This window comes from Pochonia chlamydosporia, chromosome 2 (assembly GCF_001653235.2).
Source record: "Pochonia chlamydosporia 170 chromosome 2, whole genome shotgun sequence".
Classification (NCBI taxonomy): Eukaryota; Fungi; Ascomycota; class Sordariomycetes; order Hypocreales; family Clavicipitaceae; genus Pochonia; species Pochonia chlamydosporia.
In genome coordinates this window covers 4,218,709-4,237,756 of record NC_035791.1, presented here as the reverse complement: position 1 = coordinate 4,237,756, position 19,048 = coordinate 4,218,709, and the positions used below count along the sequence as shown (strand labels likewise).

Genomic DNA, 19,048 nt, shown 5'->3' with positions numbered 1-19,048 from the left:
GACCAGGGCTTCTCCAAAGTGTAAAATTCCGTGCAGATGTCTTGTTCCTACTGGCGGCGCGAAGCGGCTGCGCCATATCGCTAGTCTTGTTGCCTGTCAGCACAGCAGGTGGAACGTAGTTTCGAATGCGGCTTCGAAAGAATTGTGGAAACAGACCTCTGGAGACACGGGTGAAGGGAGACGCCATGGCCCATGGCACGGCATGGGTCGGGGTTGGGCCGTCTGGGGGACTGAATCGAAGTCCATTGAATCGTCCAGCGTCTGGTGTGTTTGGTGCTAGTTGTGCATGTGTTGTCCGCCTCACTTTTTGACATTGGGGAACCTCCACGACCAATCGCCGTCTCAATTGAACCAGAATGCCAAGGCGCCTGTGCATTTAGGCATTTAGTGGTCCATTCAAAACCAGCGACGCTAACTTTCCTGCATGTGGTTATTATTGTATTTCCAAAGGGAGCCCAGAAATAGCAGCTCGGTCATTGTGAAGGAATTGGCTCCGTTTTACGAACAGGATAGAGTTGTTGTGACTAACCTGGAATATTGGCGTTGACGAGCACTGATCCCACTGTGCTGTCATCCGTCCACCCCTGTAGCAATCAATATCAGACTGAAGCGATGGTGGCGGTGTTTTTGATTCTCAGATTTGGTGTTGAATTGGCAAAGTGGGCTGTGCAGCGGGATCTCCAAACGCCAGTTCGATCGCGGGCTGTGCTGTGGAACAACTCCAAGCGAAGATATACGACGCATGAAGGAAATGCCTATGACGGCTGTCGTTAGTCATTAAAATACGATGGTGAGTTGCGTTGTCCCGATGTGAAACTGCCAAGGGCCCGAGGAAGGGTTAAGTTTACGGCCATAGAATCTTGGTTCGTTGGCGAATTATCACTCCGTGGCCCATCTTCTGTCTTCACTTGAGGAGTGACCGGGCATAACGCCATTTGACTTCAAATTGAACCAAGTAGACTCGAGATGATCATCGCTCCCTGGGTCACAGGACTGGTCCATATTAATTGCAACTCTAAGCATCCAGACAGGTCCATCTGAAAGCAAGGAATCCCATAAGCCTAAGCATCTACGCTGCGCAGTATCACACCTTGCAGTTGTACATTCGTATTTTCGTTCTTGAAGATTCGGGAAGTCAAGGACTGGTTTCGATGAAGGAAGAGTGCCGTGACGTCCTAGAACCACTACTTAACCCTGTGAGCAGACCGAGAGTTGGGGTATCGTAGCCTGGATACCTATCCAGATGGACCCATGGTTATCGTATTTCCAACCTCAGGACATATTCGATACCGAAATATCTTGATCCGCCTGCAACTCAGTCTTGGCGGCAACATGGGGAACTAGAGCTCCTTGTGGCAGCCGCAGTTCTGCGAAGGATACCAAGGGACCAGGCAACCAAATTATCGGTTTCATCGGCGTGCTTCCCCGGTGAGGCTTTGCCGCGGCCTTCGACAATCGTCGTCTCATCGAAAAAGACCATACAGTGCGGAAAGCAATTGCGATTCTTGTGCAAGGGCGTGCCCAATACCACTAACTCCCAAGAGAAAGTTCGGTATTGGAGACCGACAGGAGGCGTCAAGTTGGGTGGGATGGATGGGTGGATGGAGGGTAGCACAAGGCAGAGTCTATGCACCCAAGGAGCAATTGCACCTCAGAATGAAATGGCAATCGAGTGTGCGTACAACGCGGCAGCTCTGGTGCTGCGAATCGGGCGTTATTATCTGTGGACCGTGCCTTCCTTCCCTGGTAGGACTTTCTTGCCATGGCCAGACCATGCATGCAGGTCTCAGGAAGCAAGCAGGCACGACCGGCCTCATGATTGCCAGCGAAGACTGGACTCGCCAGCAAACAAAGAAAAATCTTCATCAGTTTACACTCGGAGCCGCGTACATCTTGTGCAACTGCCCCCAGTCTCTATACAATGGAAACAACATGGTTGCGGCATGGTAAGACGACATGACACTGGTGACTTAGCCTGAAGATTGACTCAGATGCAAAGTGAACACACCGACAGCGAGATAGCAAGTACACGGGGTTCGGCGTCAATGTCAAGTTTGAAACGCCAACTTTCCAACCCAGGACTTCTCCCAACTACCGGATTGTGGGTGCCAGTCCAAGATACCGAAAAGTTGAGAGACACATCGGATGCATTGACACCCCTCTCACTTCAACCACACAGCACAAGGCTTCGTGTCAACAAGGTACAGGACATGATAGGCCATTTGGAGAGCGGAACAGGGTTCTGCACGCCGTGGAGTGAAATGGCAACACCCAAGTCACCTTAATTGGTCCTGTAACAGACAAGACGATTTGGATCGTAACCAATTCGAGCCAGTATCAGCGACTTCTTTCAGCTCCTTGCATATGGGATGTCCAGGACTTCGTCTGTCGTCGATCGAAAGGTGGTTGACACGAAGGTTGAGTTCTTCGCCTTCATGAAGAAACATACTGCAACCGAGCTGGCCAGCCAGCTACCCCTTCTCACTTGACACAGGCCTGCAAGATACAAGCAGAGAAGTGATTTGTGCTGTATTGGGCAGTCATGTCTGGTTATTTCCGCAATGGCCAAGAAGGCTGCGGCGCAGACATCTCGCTGGATTCTCACTATCCAGGATCCTTGTCACGAATTCCCATTCTCAGAAATCACTTCAGGTGAAAGGGGTGGGCACAACGGTGCCGAGCCAAATATTGGGCACTGTGGAGGGATTGCTTCTCTAGAGCTTATCCCATGCCGTCATCTCAACCATCAACAGAAAGTCATCTTGGTCCCTCTGAATTCCGGGTCTCATGTCACCGGCGCGAACCCCTGCGTGCCTCCCACACCCCAAAAGTTCAATTTCAGCGCTCGGAAGCCAACGCACACGACCTCCCAGTGACAGACAGATGGGTGTGCGTCGTTGAGTGGGTGAGTGGAGGAGTGACTTGTCCGTGGCCATGCCATGCCAGTCTTTCAACCCTGGCTTGTCTCCAAATTGATCAATCAAGCCAGCAAGCCGTCAACGTACTCCCACTCGTCCATGTTCAGCACAGTCGTGCGCTCCCACCCGTTGACGGCTCTCCAACTGCGACTGCGACGCTGGAGGAGCCGCATGCACCTTCGCAGTCCTGTCGCTCCCCTGTCAGTCCGCCGCCTTGTTCGAACCACTGGATGTCATGGTTGCCTTTTACTTAACTCGCCCATGCCCTTCGCCAATCCTTCATTTCTTCCTCAGCTTTTCCCATCAAATGACTGCTGACCCTCGTTAGACGGTTAGCATTATTCCGAATCTTTAGCCAGAAAACTTTTATCCTGTCCATCTGTGACTTGGTTGTGCGGCCTTATTCTACAAGGTCGTGATAAACACTTACCCACCCGTTGCTCTGTTACAGCACTTCTTAACCAACCCTGCCTGGCCTCTAACACTGGCCGGTACATCAGCCCGGTAAAAACGAGGCCGCTTCTTGTTCGGTCGTCCTCAAAATATACATTGCAAGCGCCATGAGCCAGGGAGCCGTGTCGACTATTAGAGAGGAACAGCTTCAGCTCGAATTAGACTCAGTAAAGGCAAGACTTGAGCTTTACGAACCCCAAATTGCGTCACAACATTCTCCTGTACCCGAGTCATCCACCAATCTTTCTCCATGTTGGACTTCCCTCTCTTCTAGGGGTGGTCGAGCTTCTTTGGACGCCGCCATGGACGTAAGTCACCTTACCTGACACGTGTAAAGTGCTGCATTTACAATTGCTAACACATCATTTTCAGAGTCGACGTGCTATCAACTGGCATGCTCCATTACGCCAAAGAGCGTACTCGCAACAAGACCGCCCAGCTCAGCTTATGGCCCGCAGCATTTCCAATCATTCTGAGCTGGATATGTCTGCCCTGTATGGTGGCGCTGCTGTCTCCTTGACCAACATGCCTGGCTTGTTGGGTGGTTCTTCTCGCACTGCCTCGATCAATGGTCATTCGTCCAGCATGACTGAAAACACTAGTGTTCCGGATGTTGGAATTCACCCCAGCAGTTATCTCTCAACCCGTAGCTGGTACGATGAGCAGTCGTACTTTGCTTCAAATGGGACTTATCTGTCTCCCGATGATGTCCACAGCAACTTTATTCCATCGGCCCCTCCTTCCATGGTGTCTGGATTCTCGGCTCTCGAGCCTACCCAACCTCTGACGAGGCAGAACAGCTCTTATGGCGGAAGCAACGGCGCACACATGGTCCGGCTGCCGTCTTCTCAGTCTGATCGGACGGACGAGCATTCAGTACAGGATCCACTGCAGCCGACCAGCGCAGAGAATCATTGTGCCCTGAGCGCGGCCTCTGACACGGACTTCATAGCGATGGGCTCCAGATTCAACATGACTGGCCAAGAATATCCCATCTCTACTGACAGTACCAGCCTCCTCTTATCAGCTTCGACATCCCAATCTATGGAGCGCTCTTTTTCAAACACAAGCTCCTCTAGTGCAAAATCAACAATTTCTAATGCGGACCGTCGAGCAAGAGAAGCCCTTGAACGTACTCTTCACAACGGTAGAACGAATCATATTCGCCCCAAGGCGGAGAGTCAGGCGAATATCAAGACCGGGCCTCCTGCACCGCACAAGAAAGCCGGCAAGGTCGCACTTCCAAAAACTCCTTATCAGCGACCCAAGGGACCAAAGGTCTTTTGCGAATTCTGCGGGGAGCATCCGGAAGGCTTTCGTGGCGACCATGAGCTCCGCCGCCACCTCAACGCCAAACACAAAGGTGTTGTGAAGAAATACGTGTGTAGAGATCCAGCAACAGTCGGACTTACCTCTGGGGTCCAGGCATTGCAGCCATTGTCAGATTGCAAGGCCTGTTCAGGAGGCAAGAAGTATGGGGCGTATTACAATGCCGCTGCTCACCTCCGCCGCACGCACTTCAAACCAAAGGCCCCTCGTGGTAAGAATAAGAAACCCAACGACGAGAAGCGTGGTGGGAAAGGAGGTGGTGACTGGCCGCCAATGTCAGAACTGAAGCTCTGGTTCGAGGAAGTTCTGGTCGCCCGAGATGACGAAGAGCACAACTTGGCCGCCACAGCACCCGACGATGAAGATGCTGTTGCCGATGACGAAGTTGAAGTTGACTGGATGATGCGTCAAACGATGGATGACGACGCGTCCGACTGTGATGCGGAAGGTGACGCCTGCATGACATCTTGGGATGGTGCCCCGATTCAGTACCAAAATGAAGGCATGCACGCTCCTCTGGACACATCTGTCACAGATGCACAAGGCGGTGACCTCTCGTATGAGCAAATGCCCCAAGTTAGCTTTGCTGTTGATGAGTTCTCCATGGCCGGGGGCGAAGGTGGTCCTTTTGACCCTGCCCTTCTTGAATCTACGCCCTCTGAGTTTTACAGTCAGGAACAGTCTTATCGCTGGTCTGTGAACAGCCTGTAAGCACCCAGATGAGCAGCTACACCGCTGCAACAATTTGGGTCCTTCAAGCGACATGACACATGGCCATTGGTGGCCGGTTGTCCCTCTCTCACCCAAACTATCCTGGCCGAGCAAGCGGGTACTGGACAATGGCGGATGAGATAGTCTGCAAGAACTCGGAAGAAGCATCAACTGATGAACGAACGCAACGCAACGCGACCCTGATGAAAAATTCTTTTCTCTTCTTTTCCTTTTCATACATCGGGTCTGCAACTGTATCACCCAATTGCTGGTCAGCGTCCTTTGTGCCCTCACGAGACTAACCAAAGACTACGCTGAGGAGTTTGATCAAACACAAGGCTGCTGCCCTTCCCTCACTTTCGTTTCGGTTGTCGATCTTGTTACTGCTCTTGAGTTTCCTTTTTGTGTTTCGCCGTTTGCTTTCTTATTCGTCCGCTATCTGTTTGTGTTTACCGCTCTTAATTCCTTTCCTTGTTTTGGCCTGGCAAATTTCGCAAATGATATTGAGTCGTGGGGGGGATACGTTACCAAGGGGATTGGTGGTCCTCAGAACGGACCACAGACACTGTCGCACAAAACCTTGGCTTTGTTGCGGCCACATACCACGTTTCCTTTAGCCACATGGATGCAAAATCGATGTTGGCCTTTTGGGGTGCACAGCTAGATGCACGTGTATACTTCTGGATGGTTTACGATGTTATGCTTTGTTACGGGAGATGCATGGATGAGTTCTATAGAGGCGTTTGAGCATTGCGGGCATGATGCTTTATTTTGGATACGGATACCCATTTCTACCCTCTTTTTGTAGCTATATGCAGGGAAGTGTTTGGATATGGACGTTACTTTACAGATAGATATAACAGCGTCACTGCTGGCTGGGTGGTTGGTCCGGCGTTTGTCATTTGACAAGGATAGAATCAATATATACAACTTGATTCAAAATTTCAATAGTCGTTCTCATCCCCAACTTGAAGTCGTTTTGTTCCAAGTCCAACGGTTCATATTAGCTTTTGCAATTGGTCACGCGTTATGAGGCGGTGGTGACTTTCGTCTCTTCTCAGACCCACCAACTCAGAAGTTCACATTTCTGATTCCAGTCTCACCTTACAACTGAAGCACAACTCATCCAGTTTGCACGACAGGCATCTCGCCAAGGCCCTTCATATTTGGTTTCAAACCGAGCGCACTCAGGGTATTTTTTGTGAACCTCAAGAGCATGCCATCCTCAGACACATATAACCCTATCTCGTCATTGCTCGCCCGCATACTTCAGCCCCTCCATGATCTTGTTTTCAACCCGACAGTCCCAGCACGGCGAATCGCATTCGTAAAGCGTGCCCTTACGCGGAATGGAGTATTTTCCACCGTGCTACAAATTCTGGCTGCCGTTATTTTGAACCATGTGCGGCGCGTGCTCGTTCCCTGGTTGGGACAGTTCATCTGGTGGCATGCCGTTGAAAATATGAAGTTTGCGAGATCTTCCCCGCACTACTTTCTCGAAAACTCATCATCTTTCACTTGGAGAGAAGTGTTGTTTTGGATGGCCGGCATTCTTGCAGTTTCTTTGAGTCGAAAAGCAGTTTGGCGTACCTTGGTCAAGATGGAGGCAGTCATGCATGACGAGACAGATGAGTCTTTGAAGCAACGGCGAAATAAGCCTGGCAATGAAGATGTTAAGCTTGGGATTTGCACCATACTTTACCTGGCAATGAGCCTCACTCAGATGGAGATGCGATACACACAAACTAGCTTCTCAGCAGCATACATATACGCGCTCTTACGGCTGGTTATGTACGGAAGTGCGGCCGAAAGAGCGTTTTTGTATAATTGCTTGTATGAGGGGTGGTTACATGCAACATTTCAATGCTGTCTGGTGCTTGACTGGGCATATCGGTGCTTTCTGCCTACAGCTGGCCAAGTAATCTCGGCCACGGCAGCTGGACAGCCTGCGATGGGTGTATTTCATTGCATTATTTGGGGAGGGACGGCATATTTGGTGCGCTATTCAAACAAGTATTTCATTTTACTGGAGTTGAGCGACATGTTGGTGACGTTTGGGTGGATGGTACTGGGAGTCAGTGTGGTTTTGCGGTTGAGGATGGAAATGTATCTGCAGAATAGGAGTGCCAAGCGGAAGTCATGATTTCGCAATCAATGATAAAATTCTCCAGACACAATACCACAGCCCAGCCCGGAACAGGAAACTAACAACCCTTTAAACAAAAACCACGCCTGTAGAAACTTGACAATCATTTCCATTCATATCACATCACACCACAAGGGTATCGCTAATGCTCACTCCCAATCCATCCGCAAACGCAAAAATATAAACCCAGCCGTGAACCAAAAATCACAACCTCTTCACCCTCTCCGTCCACTCCTTCGCCCCCCTCACACCCTCATGGCCCCTCCTAAACAGACTCCTCTCCCACTCCTCCAGACCCCTCAGAAACTCCTCGCCCTGGCCCCCAACACCCTCCTCCGCCTTCCTCGCATGCAAACCGACATCACCCGCCCTCACGACAAACGTTCTCCTCAGAACGGCGCCCAGCTCCCTCTCGTCAAACAGGTCCAGCATCCGGACGCCTATCCCGTAGAAGTGCGCGCTCTGGTCACGCAGCGCGACGGCGCGCGGGTCCGCCTTCAGCGCGTTGATGACCTGGTCGGACAGGCAGGGTGGTAGGTTCAGCGTGAGAGGGGCCTTTGTGTCTTCGCCGGCGGAGGCGAGGGCCAGCATTTCGGCGAGCCAGAGCGGCAGGGAGAGCTGGGTGCCGGGCTTGAGGCCGGAGGAGTTGTCGAGGTGGCCTAGGTAGGGGACGTCGAGCTCGAATTGGCAGGGGACTTTCTGGGTGGTGTTAGTTTGGGTTGTGGGTGGGATGGGGGACATGGTTTGAGTACCTCTGCGTCTGTGAGGATGGCGTCAACATCGTAGTATGACATTGTGAATTGCCATGTGGTGTTGTGGGTGAGGTTGTTCACGATGGTGAGGTGGTGGGATGTGGTGTTGGTTTGGCTTGAACCGCGATTTCAATGAATGCATGCATGTGTGCCATGTTGCCCCTCCAAACGCGTTTGGGCAGCGAAAGCATGTGATTAGTAACACCACCGTACCAGTGTCCATTGTGCATTGGGCTCAAGTGCTGTTGGAGCTTCAATGTTGTGTCGTCATTCCGCTCTGCTGGGCTATTAGTGGGGCGGGACATCTTGAGTTTGGTCCATGTCAACTTCACCACTTCATGTTCCTCTGTCTGAGCATGTGAGCCACTCCGGTTCAATTTCAATGTTGATTACAAAATGCTGCTCGATGTGGAGTCCGCTTTTCACTGCAATTTTAACCGGTCTAGAGGGGACAGTGACAGCTCAGCTCAGCTGGCACCGCACAGACTACTAGTCCAACCAGACGCCAGACTTCAATTGCATATACATATATCCATCAATTGATGTCCATTGATTGGGGGTCCGGCACTTGCTGGTGGTGTGACTCCGGTCCTTCACTGCAATTTTAAGCCCCATTAGGGACTGCTGGGCTAGAGAGAGCAGTTGAGTTTAATGTTTGGGAGGTGTGCCTTGTAACCTGAATAATTGACAGCAAAATTGACAGCAAAAGTCTGGTATCAATTGCCAAAAAAAAACAAAAAAAAAAAAGATACTCTTGTACCAGAATTTAGCACCTTGAGAGCTAGGGCACAACAAAGTTAGTAACTAAACGTTAGGATGCATTTCTTGCTTGTTGCCCCCTTTGTAATCACAATCTCGTTATACAGCAAACGTTGAAATGTGCTGTCTGGTATTTGACACCAGACATCCTCAGCCTGAATGTTGTGTCGCGTTACCCCCTCCTCTGTCTGAGCGTGCGAGCCACTCCGATTTGACTTGAGTGTTATTGCTGGATGTGAAGCTGGTTGTATTCCAAGACCAAAACGAAAACAGCTACCCTGGAGCATTTTCTTCGTAACCGAAGAGTTGTATATGTATTGTCCTACTATCTAGCATGCTCTATACATTAAAGTTTTGCAATTTCCTCCTCTATAATGTCCTGCCAGTCTAGCTTCGACTCCAAAGTATGAGTTCTAAACCACTCAATGCCAGTTTTAACTCCGTTCCCATCAATCTCCCAAGCGCCCGTTTCAATCAGACTCGTCCATTTTTCGAGGACCTCTGCCAGGCGCGGAAGACGACCCCAATCCCAAGGACAGTTTGTCGTCAACTCTACAAGGTTGACTAGTCCCGATGGATGCATGAGACGTACCGTATCTGCGTGGTCGCAGTTTAGAGGGTCAGTATAGATACCAGCTCTGCGAGCAACGGTAAATTTCCCAAAGCCCCAGTCCTTGTCGAACGAGGTAATGTCACGGTCGGTGCTAGTGGTGGAAATGTTCGTGGGAATTATAATGTCCGCAGGAAATAGTAGACTAGAAGTGAACTCTTCAGAAAGTAGTTTCACATTCTGCCAATATGAGCTTGCTGATTCAGCTCCATAAATTTCCGTGAATGACTCTGGTGAAAAGGTAGTTAAGCCTGGCGCGATATACCGGAAACCAGGTCTTGTCGCTAATGATAGCCACTCTCTCGCAAATTTTCCAAGTTTAAATCTCTTCAACAACTCGGAGTCTAAAGGGGGCATTCTTTCCGGTCGCTTCTTAGTAGTCTGCGGTAGACGGCGCTCAATAGCGGATAACAGCTTGTCCCAGGAAGATAAGGCTTCTTCTAGATCCTCAACTTGCCACCAGCGTACGGATATTTCCTTTTCCTCGTTGTCATAATAGTATTTGCCGCTTTCCCAGTTCCGCAGCAGCATCTTATGAAAGACTTCAAGCGGGACATGGAGTGACTCTTCTATTTCAGGGAAATCATTAGGCGACATGCGCCAGATGACCCGCGCTGTGTATAGGTTAAGGTAAATTCCGCCATCCATTGGGCAATCGGCATTGTTCTGGCCATAGAGTAGTACATGGTTGGGATGGAGCTCATATGTGTCGTCCCAGAAGTATGATGGGTCTGGTTGATATAGTCTTGGGGTGAATAATCCGGGAAGCCTGCTTCCGCTTTGAGGTGTTGAGTCTAGAAGGGAGAGAAACTGGCCCAGTGGGTGTTGCTGGAATTCGCTGTCTACGTCTGCGACCTGAAGAAAACGATCAAGTAGGGTTCTCTCTGTCGCGATGGAGGCGTCATGGCTAATAGCTTTCTGTAGTAACTGGTTGTGTAGCTGTGCGGCACGCTCGGGACAGAATTCCATAACTGGGCGCTGGTAATAGTCGATTGGGTCATACGTAAACCATGGTGTCAATAAGAAGGAAATGAGTAATAGAAATTGACCACGCATGGGTGAGTGTGTTTTTCGAGTATAAAAATCTTAAATGGCCTAGTCGCCAGCCTTATGGTCTCGTCCTAAACTAATCCACAAACCGAGTTCTTTATGCAAAGCAGTTGCGAAGTAGGCGTGCCCGAAGCGGGTGTCGCTGCGGACAACCGAGACGCAATATCGACGTACATAGGAACTTGAGGAGAGAGGAAGAGACCAAAAAATTCACATTAGTGGTCACCAAATTACCAGATATGCATGCCCCAGGTGTGTCTCGCAACCTTTTTCCACTTTCACTTCCACTTTCACTGCAATTTTAACCGCCCTCGACGAGACCAGTTGACAGGACCTAGTCCTAGCCAATCTCAAACCAGTCTGGTTGCACTACAGCACAGACAACAAGACCAGACCAACCAGATTGGCCTTGAATATGCTTGGGACAAGGGTTATATGCACACATCTTTTGCACTGCAATTTTAAGAAGCATCGAGGACTGATCCTGCATGTGTCGAGATATCTGGAGTCTGGAGGCTGCGGGTGGCCTTGTCTGGTGCACCAGACGCCATCACCCAACAAGACACCAGACCGCATACATACTCGCGACCACATGCAAGCAAATCTTGACATCAACAGCCGAGTACCTTACGTACCAATGTAGGCAGATCATGGCCAGGCACTTCTATACCAGAATCTAGACCTCGGAAACAACACAATATTGCCATGTAATAACAAAAATACCGAAAGGACCAGAGAGACATATTCAAGTCACTAAGCTAGCTATACTACTCCTACCCAGCCAAGCTGCTCACACTTATGCCGCTTTACTGCTGGCCCTAGTATGGCTATACAAGTTTCTCTGATTACAGATATCAATTGATGTGCAAAAGCGCTGTTAGTACACGGGGGGCACTCTGGGACAACTCAACCCGCAGCAGTCTTTTCCTTTTTTGTTGAATGCACAGCGGCCTCGATTCTATTATAGATACTAAGTCTAGTCTAATTTCTTATTGAGATTTCTTACTTTTATACTATTGAATCTGTGCTAACTCCTATAAATAGATCTAGAGATACCCGCGCAGTAGAGTGCCACAATTGACTGAGAGAATACCTCCCACAATAATATTCCACAGCCATCTTCTGCCATCATCTGCCATCTTCGCAGCTATTATCACAGTTAATTTTGCATTTTAAGTCATGGGCAGAGGGAGGTGCACCGAGAGTTGGCAAACAAAGGCAACTACCTATGCATTTAGATGTTGCATGTGGTCAACTGACGTGTTAGTAAAGTCGGTGTGCGATGTTGTGCCGCTGCGCACATCAATTGATGCATTCAGAGAAAAGTCCCCGTGCCGCTACCAGACTCGTCAAGTTCGTTCAATGTCAACATTGAAAGTTGGTCCTAGAAGTGTTTCAAGCCCTGACGAGGTGATCATCCCAAAGGTGAGGCTGCAACAATCGGTTTTACTGCATGGATGTGCAAGCCGGCTCGTAAGAGCATGGAATGTGCCAATGACACACGGCACTGGGTACTAGGTATTTTCTCGCCTGGATGGATCTCTTCGTACGGAGTACAGAGTCCCTTGCCTTGCCTTGGCCTAGGGAGGTCCTGTGCGTGTGTCGGTGGACCAGACATCAGAATAATTACATGCTTTTACTGCCTAAACGCATTTAGATAGTATTTAATACCTGCAAAGTGGTCACATGTTATCATAAGAAATAAGAAACTATAGATACGGTTTTAGTTATACTGTAGGTTGCCAAGCGAGAATGTTTGTTGTCAAGTGATTGGCACATTCCATGCTCTTCTGTGCTAGCCAGAATGCAGTGAAAGCGATTTCAGCCTCACTTTTGGGAGGATCACCTCGACAGAACTTGAAATTGCAGTGAAAAAAGGCCCAAACTGCCACGACCATATCTGATTGGTCTGGTGGTTGTGCTGTGCATGCATTGATGTGTGGTGTGAGATCAATGAGTTGGCTCGGCCGAACTGTCCTGACAACTGGTCCAGATGCTGGTCCCCTCGGGGAGGTTAGAATTGCAGTGAAGAAGACCGGACGCCACCAACAGCTGGAGGGCGGTGTGATACTGGGTTCTTAACCACACATGCCTGCATCCATGTCAAGGTCCACGTCACCAGACCCTAGTGCCTCAACTGAGCAGTTGACGCCTTTTCAAGATGCTGCAAGTTTAGCTGTCCCGGATTGCCCTCTGAGGCTCTGCCGCCGAAGCATCACCCAATAAAGCCACCCGGGCGACGTCGATTCAATCAAAATGTCAATTGGTCAATTGGTCAATCACAGGGCCTGGTTTGATTGGCTTAATCCGGTAGCATTCACTGCAATTTTAACCATCCTCGACGGGAGAGCTCGGCTCAGCCCTGGCCGACGGGACGTCAAACCTGACAGCACAGCCAGGCACAGACTACCAGGCCAGCCAACCAGATATTGATTACTGGACCTTTCAAATGTCTGGTTCACTTTTCTGGCTTGGGCAGGTGGAGAGTTCACAATCTTTCACTGCAATTTTAGGGCCCGTCGAGGGCTCATCCATCCCTTGATCCTCCCAAAAGTGACCAGACATCTGGAGTCTGCGCATGACACCAGTTGACCTCATATTTGCTTGGTCGCAAGTATTGAAATCAAAGTCAAGTAGAACATGGCATTTCTATCCTGGCATCTAGAGCTAGGAAACAACAAAGCTTGATGTGAAATGTAACATATGTATTTTCTTCTTGCTGCCCTCTCAATCACAATCGCCATATAAACAAAAGCAGCCAAAGTAGGTACTTACCAGACATGTCAAATACAAGTGCCTACCTAGGTATACTAGCCCTACGACTCTTACCCGGACAATCTGCGCACACTAGTTTTACACATGTACTTCACTGCTCGCTTTAACCTCCACTGCTGGCTATACAGGTTACTCTGATTTACAGGGTGTTGCTGCCTAAACGCATTTAGAGAGTATTCATACTCCGTACCTGAGCACCGAATATTGACATCCAAGGTCAAGTCAATGCATGTGTCTGGTTCTGGTTAGCCTGGTGGTGATTGTGCTGCAGGTCAGTGGTTTGAGATTGGCCAGGCCAGACTGACCTGTACGCTCGAGGGCCGTTAAAATTGCAGTGAAAGAGCACATAGAGGAGAAGGTTGCCGAGCGAGTACACCTAGAAGAGGTGGGGCGTGGCACGAGTAGGAAGTTGAGGCTCTGCAGCTGAACATTGAACATTTGTAAGGGCACACCCCGAATCTTCACTGCAATTTTAACCGCCCTCAAGGGGGACATCTAGACAGCCCAGACAGCTCAGCCTCCGCCATGGCCAACATGACTGCCAAGCCAGCCCACATGCAGACTGCAAATGTGATATTGACATGACAGCCTCACTCTACAGTCTGTGGTAAGAGTCGGCTTTCCCAGACACCCTGATTTACAGACATATGCAAAGTCGGGCCATTTTAGCGGGCGGGAGGATTATTGAATAACTAAACGCGCAGCAGCTTTAGCACTGATCAAGAAACTTGCCCGACCAGACTCCCATCTCTTATTAAAATTCCGTACTTGTATACTCATAATCTACCTAGTTACCTCGCACAAGGAAACTGGGAGCTCCCTGTTCCGTAGAGCAGCACAACTGACTGAGAGAATAGCCCACAATAACATTCTACAACCATCCTCAACCATCTTCCTAGATATTATCCCAGTCAATCGCACAAAATATTGGAGCCAAAGAACCAGAGCGGTGCACAGGAGGGGACAACAAAGGAACTCAGTGTGCAGTAGATGCTGCATGTAGTCAGCTGTGAGTAAGTCAGCTGTGAGATGCAGTGCCGTTGCTCGTTCAAAGAAGATAGCAGTCTGGTCAGCCAATAGGTGTTTTGTTGTTCCGTGGAAAATGAGGCGGACGCTCTTTTCACTGCAATTTTAACCTCCCTCGAGGACTGATCATTCACACCAAAACAAGTTGAGCAGGGAAGAACAGCCTTCAATATTTGGCCTGGTACTGGGGGCTGCACACCCGCATTCCACATGCAGGGCATGGGCCACACATGTATGCAGTCAACTTGGGGTGCAATACCCGCGCAGACATATTGCACTGCAATTTTAAGCTCCCTCGAGAGGTTGATATTCGCTCATACCAGACATTTTAACCGCCCCCGAGGAGACAGCTCGAACTGGTCACCGGTCCATGCCAAACTCAAGTCTGTGCTATTCTTCTGCTGGCCGCAATGGCTTCGTGGCACAAACACCTACATTAATTGGTGTTCATCAAACATACATGACGTCACCTTCGCTAATGCATCGCAGAGCACTCCATATTATCTACACGGTTATTTCGTCAGGCGAGTCTTCAAACCCTACAGCTGCGATTTGCCTCTTCCACAGTTGCTGGGATTGCATTTCCTACGCATGTCAGTGAGAAGCATAACAGCCTCGCATCGCAAGTGATAACACACCTCTTCGACAGTATCCCGAATCATGTAACGAGTTACTAGGACCTTCCTGCCTTGACCGAGCCGAATTGCTCGCGCAATGGCTTGATTCTCTACCCCCGGATTCCACTGTAGCTCAACGATGAAAACTCTGTTGGCACAGGTGAGATTTAGGCTTCACACCAGTTAGTATTACAATTCCCGGTGAGGTAGCCTCATTAAGGCGAAGGAGACTGGACGTACCCGTAGGCGCCTGTCCCAGTAGTCATAATCAGTACTGGCAACTCTGAGTCCGAAGCGAATTGGCTCAGCCGAGTCTGTCGCTGTGAGAGAGGGCAATCACCGTCGATTCGGAGGTATGGAATTTTGGCCCTTTCGAGATGGCTCGAAAGCAGATACAAGGTTCTCGTCCAGCAAGAAAATATGATACTGGTCACGTTAGCCAGGTAAGCGGGCAGGCATTCGATGTATTCGTACCTCTTCGAAGTCCATACATCCCTGGAAACGTCCTCAATTACGGCTCGCATTTTGGTTGAGTACCCCTCAACGTTAAAATAGTGGTCAAAACCATCCCCGACCGTGGATTCCGTTGATACGTTCAATGAAGGCACATTCGAGACACCATTCGCTGCATCCCCAACATTGCATTTCGCTGTCAGGCGGAGGCACATTGGACACTCCTGTGGACTGGTTTCCGTGTCAGATACAGCTGACAGATTGATACACTCTGAGCACAGAATATGAGCACACTGCTGACCGAACCCGTTGCGCCAGCGGCTGGACCCGAGAATCGGCATCGGTTGCTTGCAGCCCATACAGCAGATTTCCATTCCCCCATCCTGACCGAGAGAGCTTACAATAGCCTCACACAGGTCTTGTCGGCTGGCACGGTGCCATGAGAAAGGCTTTTGAAAGGTGCCGTGATTGCAAAAGATACGCATTTGCAGGTTTGCTTGAAACAATCCAAACTTGGAGCTCTGTTCAACTTCGCCGACTTGATGGCGAATTGTGCGCATCAAGATCTTCTTCGTATTCTGGTATTGTTTCCGTTCGTTGGTTGTGAAATCCAGGACACGAGTGTGAAGTTTTAGCCCGGGAAGTTTGATCAACTCCTTTGTGCGCCGTAAACAGAGCGATTCCAACAGCATAATTAGGCGGTTTTTGACGACGGTTGGGCTCTCCATGTTTTGCTCAAAAGGGAGCTCGATCCATTTTCGAAATATGCCGGGTTTAGAGAAAGGTTCGACTCGAATGAATGAGAATAACGCACCGATATCAGAAAGCTTGTTCTGGATCGGTGTGCCGCTGAGACACCACCGGGAATTGGCGTGGAGATCGGTACAGGCACGGTGGAATATTGCTGTGTGTCGTCGGATGATGTGTGCTGGGGATATGTAAGCTTCGTGGTTGAAGTGACATTCGAGTGGTTCTGCTTGCCTTCATCTAGGATGATTCTATACCACCTAATTTTGTGTAGGCGTGACGGCTCCGATTTGAGCTGATACTCTGTAGTAAGCGTATTATATGTAGTAATCACAATATCAGAGTCGACGATGGTTTCGATGATCCTTGGTCGGTTCACACCATGATACCTGACCACTGTCAAACCAGGTTCTAGATGCCTGTGAAACAGATTAGGTAAAGTGAAAGTGAAAGTGAAAATGCTGAGAATACAATAGCTTGGCTTACTTTTCTACTTCAGTTTCCCAATTGTCTATAAGAACTGGTAATGTTAGCTTTAAGCTTCGTCTGATTCACGAGAAATGCACGTACGTGCGGACGAGACGACCACGAGAGTGGAACGTGACGGCTTTGGGGTATTAGGACTTCCGGCAGTCTCCATCTGGTGTCGTACCCAGTCATTGCCGTCCTTGAGCGTCTTCGTAACCAGAGCCAACATAGACAATGACTTCCCCATGCCCATTTCGTCGGCAAGAATGCCACCTCCTCTCTCATCAGGCCGATTTTCGCGCCTTGCTCTGGTAATTCTATGGCGATATCTAACAATTTTGTTAGGAATTATTTGTGACATCAATTTTGGCGACTTACACCAGTCTACCGTCTTCCTCACATTTCTCCCAGAGCCTGTATCGCTCGCTGATTTCCCCCGACTCTCTTTCCAACATGAAGCCTAATGCCTCTTGCTGGTGCCTACAGAACAAAGTATTAGCCAAAATAAACACTTTAGAAACAACGGAGGCCCTACTTAAGTAGCGTTTGCGTGACTCTGTCCCCGCCGTCGACCCTTTCGAGATGCCGGTTCTTATCAACAGCCTTATAGACATCTTGCACCATTTCCCGCAACAGGTCCTCCCGGCGTCTTGTTCTTGTTCCGTCAGCAATAGCATGGCTTGGAGCCTGATTTTCTTCTACCTGGGTACCTTGGAATTTGACAGGGAGGAAATGGGGATTATGAAGTGGGAATCCTGGTCTGGAATGGTCTGGCGTCTGCAACCACATCTTGCTCTTTGAGAGTGCATTTCCGACTTCTTCCATTGCCTCCTGGCACCCGTATACGTTGATGTCTACCTTGACCATTGCTTCGGCCGATTTATTTGCTCGCCCGATGACGTCCATGAGACTTCCTCTGGGTGCTAGAGGCTCCAACGTGACGTATGACTTGGATAACAGCGGTGCGAGTGCCGCACATACTCCGGTTCGTAGATAGCCGAAATCCATGGGCTCATCTTTGAATCGCAGAATGACGTTGTCCTTTTCCTCATAGAGAGTGAAGTACGTGTACTGGGAGTTCATGGATCGTAATGTGCTGTTAACCTGTTGCATCTGACCGAATAACTTGACATCGACACTATGCAGCTGGAATGGATCAATCTCACACATAGCTTCTAGGCAGGGACATTGATGGGACTGACCATTCCGTAACATATGAGCCCGTTGCCGACCGCAAAGGCATTGAATTCGATGGCTGATTGAGATGATTCTGGTGTGGCACTTGACGTTCTGGAGATGGCTTGTGTTGAATCTGGCGTCAATTGTTTCGGGTCAAGCGACATTGTCGATTCTGTGATGGCCTGCCACTCATTGAGGGCACTATCCAGGTCGTAGTTTGGATCCGTGAGTGGTGTAATGGACATCTGACCACCAGCCATTGGCCCGAGAAGGATGTTACTGAACATCTCCGGCAGTGAATTCCCAATCTCAAATAAAGGCGTGTCGCTGGACACTCTTAGCAGGGCAGGATTCAATTTTACATGAGCAATCAATTACCTGTTCGGGTTTACCAGAGCAGGTCCAACATAGGAACTCGATCTTGGACTGCCGTCGCCATAGTAGACACTGTCAGCCTCTTCGTGAGCAGCATGAAGCACTCGCTTTAGATTGTTAGACATTGCCAATTATTAGAGTTCCCGTGGTGTTTGGCGGGGACCCCAGGAAGTCAGCTGAAGCACGGTGAAGAGGTGTTGGTGTTGTCAACTACAACTTTGGGCCAAACTCTGTGTTCGAAAATAAGAGACACTTTGCCAAACAATAAGGCAAAGAGAGATGATCAAGACTTTCTGTATTCTCATGAGAGTCGCCACCATAGTTGACCGATTCAAGGCGTCGACATCCATCTGCAGTTCGCAAATGCCTGCATTCAGCAGAGGTGGGCGTTTGTCCTTTTGCACTGCGACGTGAAACCTCGACAGGTTGAGGGAATCCAACCAATCTCGGTCTCACTAACACTGGCTGAGCCAGAATGCTCAGTCTCGAATGGTGACGGGTGGCTGAGTATCTGAGGCAGCCGGCGAGGCGGTAATCGAATGATTGGGCCAACATGCATGTTGATGCAGCTTGATGAGAGAACAAGGCTGCTGACTTGCATGCAACACCTGAAAATTCTGTCGATTTTGGTGCAGAAACGAGCCGCAAGAAAATTCTGTGAGGCAAGAGCGGACACACGT

At 49.5% G+C, this 19,048-nt stretch overlaps 4 protein-coding genes across 4 annotated transcripts; 1 reads left to right on the top strand and 3 right to left on the bottom strand.

Moving 5' to 3' along the window:
* Positions 1–3,478: 3,478 nt before the first annotated feature.
* Positions 3,479–5,411, top strand: VFPPC_03355 (key lime pathogenicity protein; the record flags this gene model as incomplete). Its single annotated transcript, XM_018282865.1, has 2 exons — positions 3,479–3,679; positions 3,744–5,411. 2 exons carry the CDS (start codon positions 3,479–3,481, stop codon positions 5,409–5,411), a joined length of 1,869 nt encoding a protein of 622 aa, XP_018147511.1.
* Positions 5,412–7,761: 2,350 nt separating this feature from the next.
* On the bottom strand, positions 7,762–8,351 carry VFPPC_03354 (GINS complex protein; the record flags this gene model as incomplete). Its single annotated transcript, XM_018282864.1, has 2 exons — positions 7,762–8,256; positions 8,310–8,351. 2 exons carry the CDS (start codon positions 8,349–8,351, stop codon positions 7,762–7,764), a joined length of 537 nt encoding a protein of 178 aa, XP_018147510.1.
* A 1,063-nt stretch (positions 8,352–9,414) lies between these two features.
* VFPPC_03353 (hypothetical protein) lies at positions 9,415–10,734 on the bottom strand (the record flags this gene model as incomplete). Its single annotated transcript, XM_018282863.1, has 1 exon — positions 9,415–10,734. One exon carries the CDS (start codon positions 10,732–10,734, stop codon positions 9,415–9,417), a length of 1,320 nt encoding a protein of 439 aa, XP_018147509.1.
* A 4,299-nt stretch (positions 10,735–15,033) lies between these two features.
* VFPPC_03351 (helicase) lies at positions 15,034–18,493 on the bottom strand (the record flags this gene model as incomplete). Its single annotated transcript, XM_022428326.1, has 11 exons — positions 15,034–15,114; positions 15,168–15,294; positions 15,387–15,572; positions 15,621–16,432; positions 16,486–16,765; positions 16,833–16,866; positions 16,917–17,143; positions 17,193–17,294; positions 17,350–17,960; positions 18,017–18,320; positions 18,372–18,493. 11 exons carry the CDS (start codon positions 18,491–18,493, stop codon positions 15,034–15,036), a joined length of 2,886 nt encoding a protein of 961 aa, XP_022284612.1.
* Between the last annotated feature and the right edge of the window lie 555 nt (positions 18,494–19,048).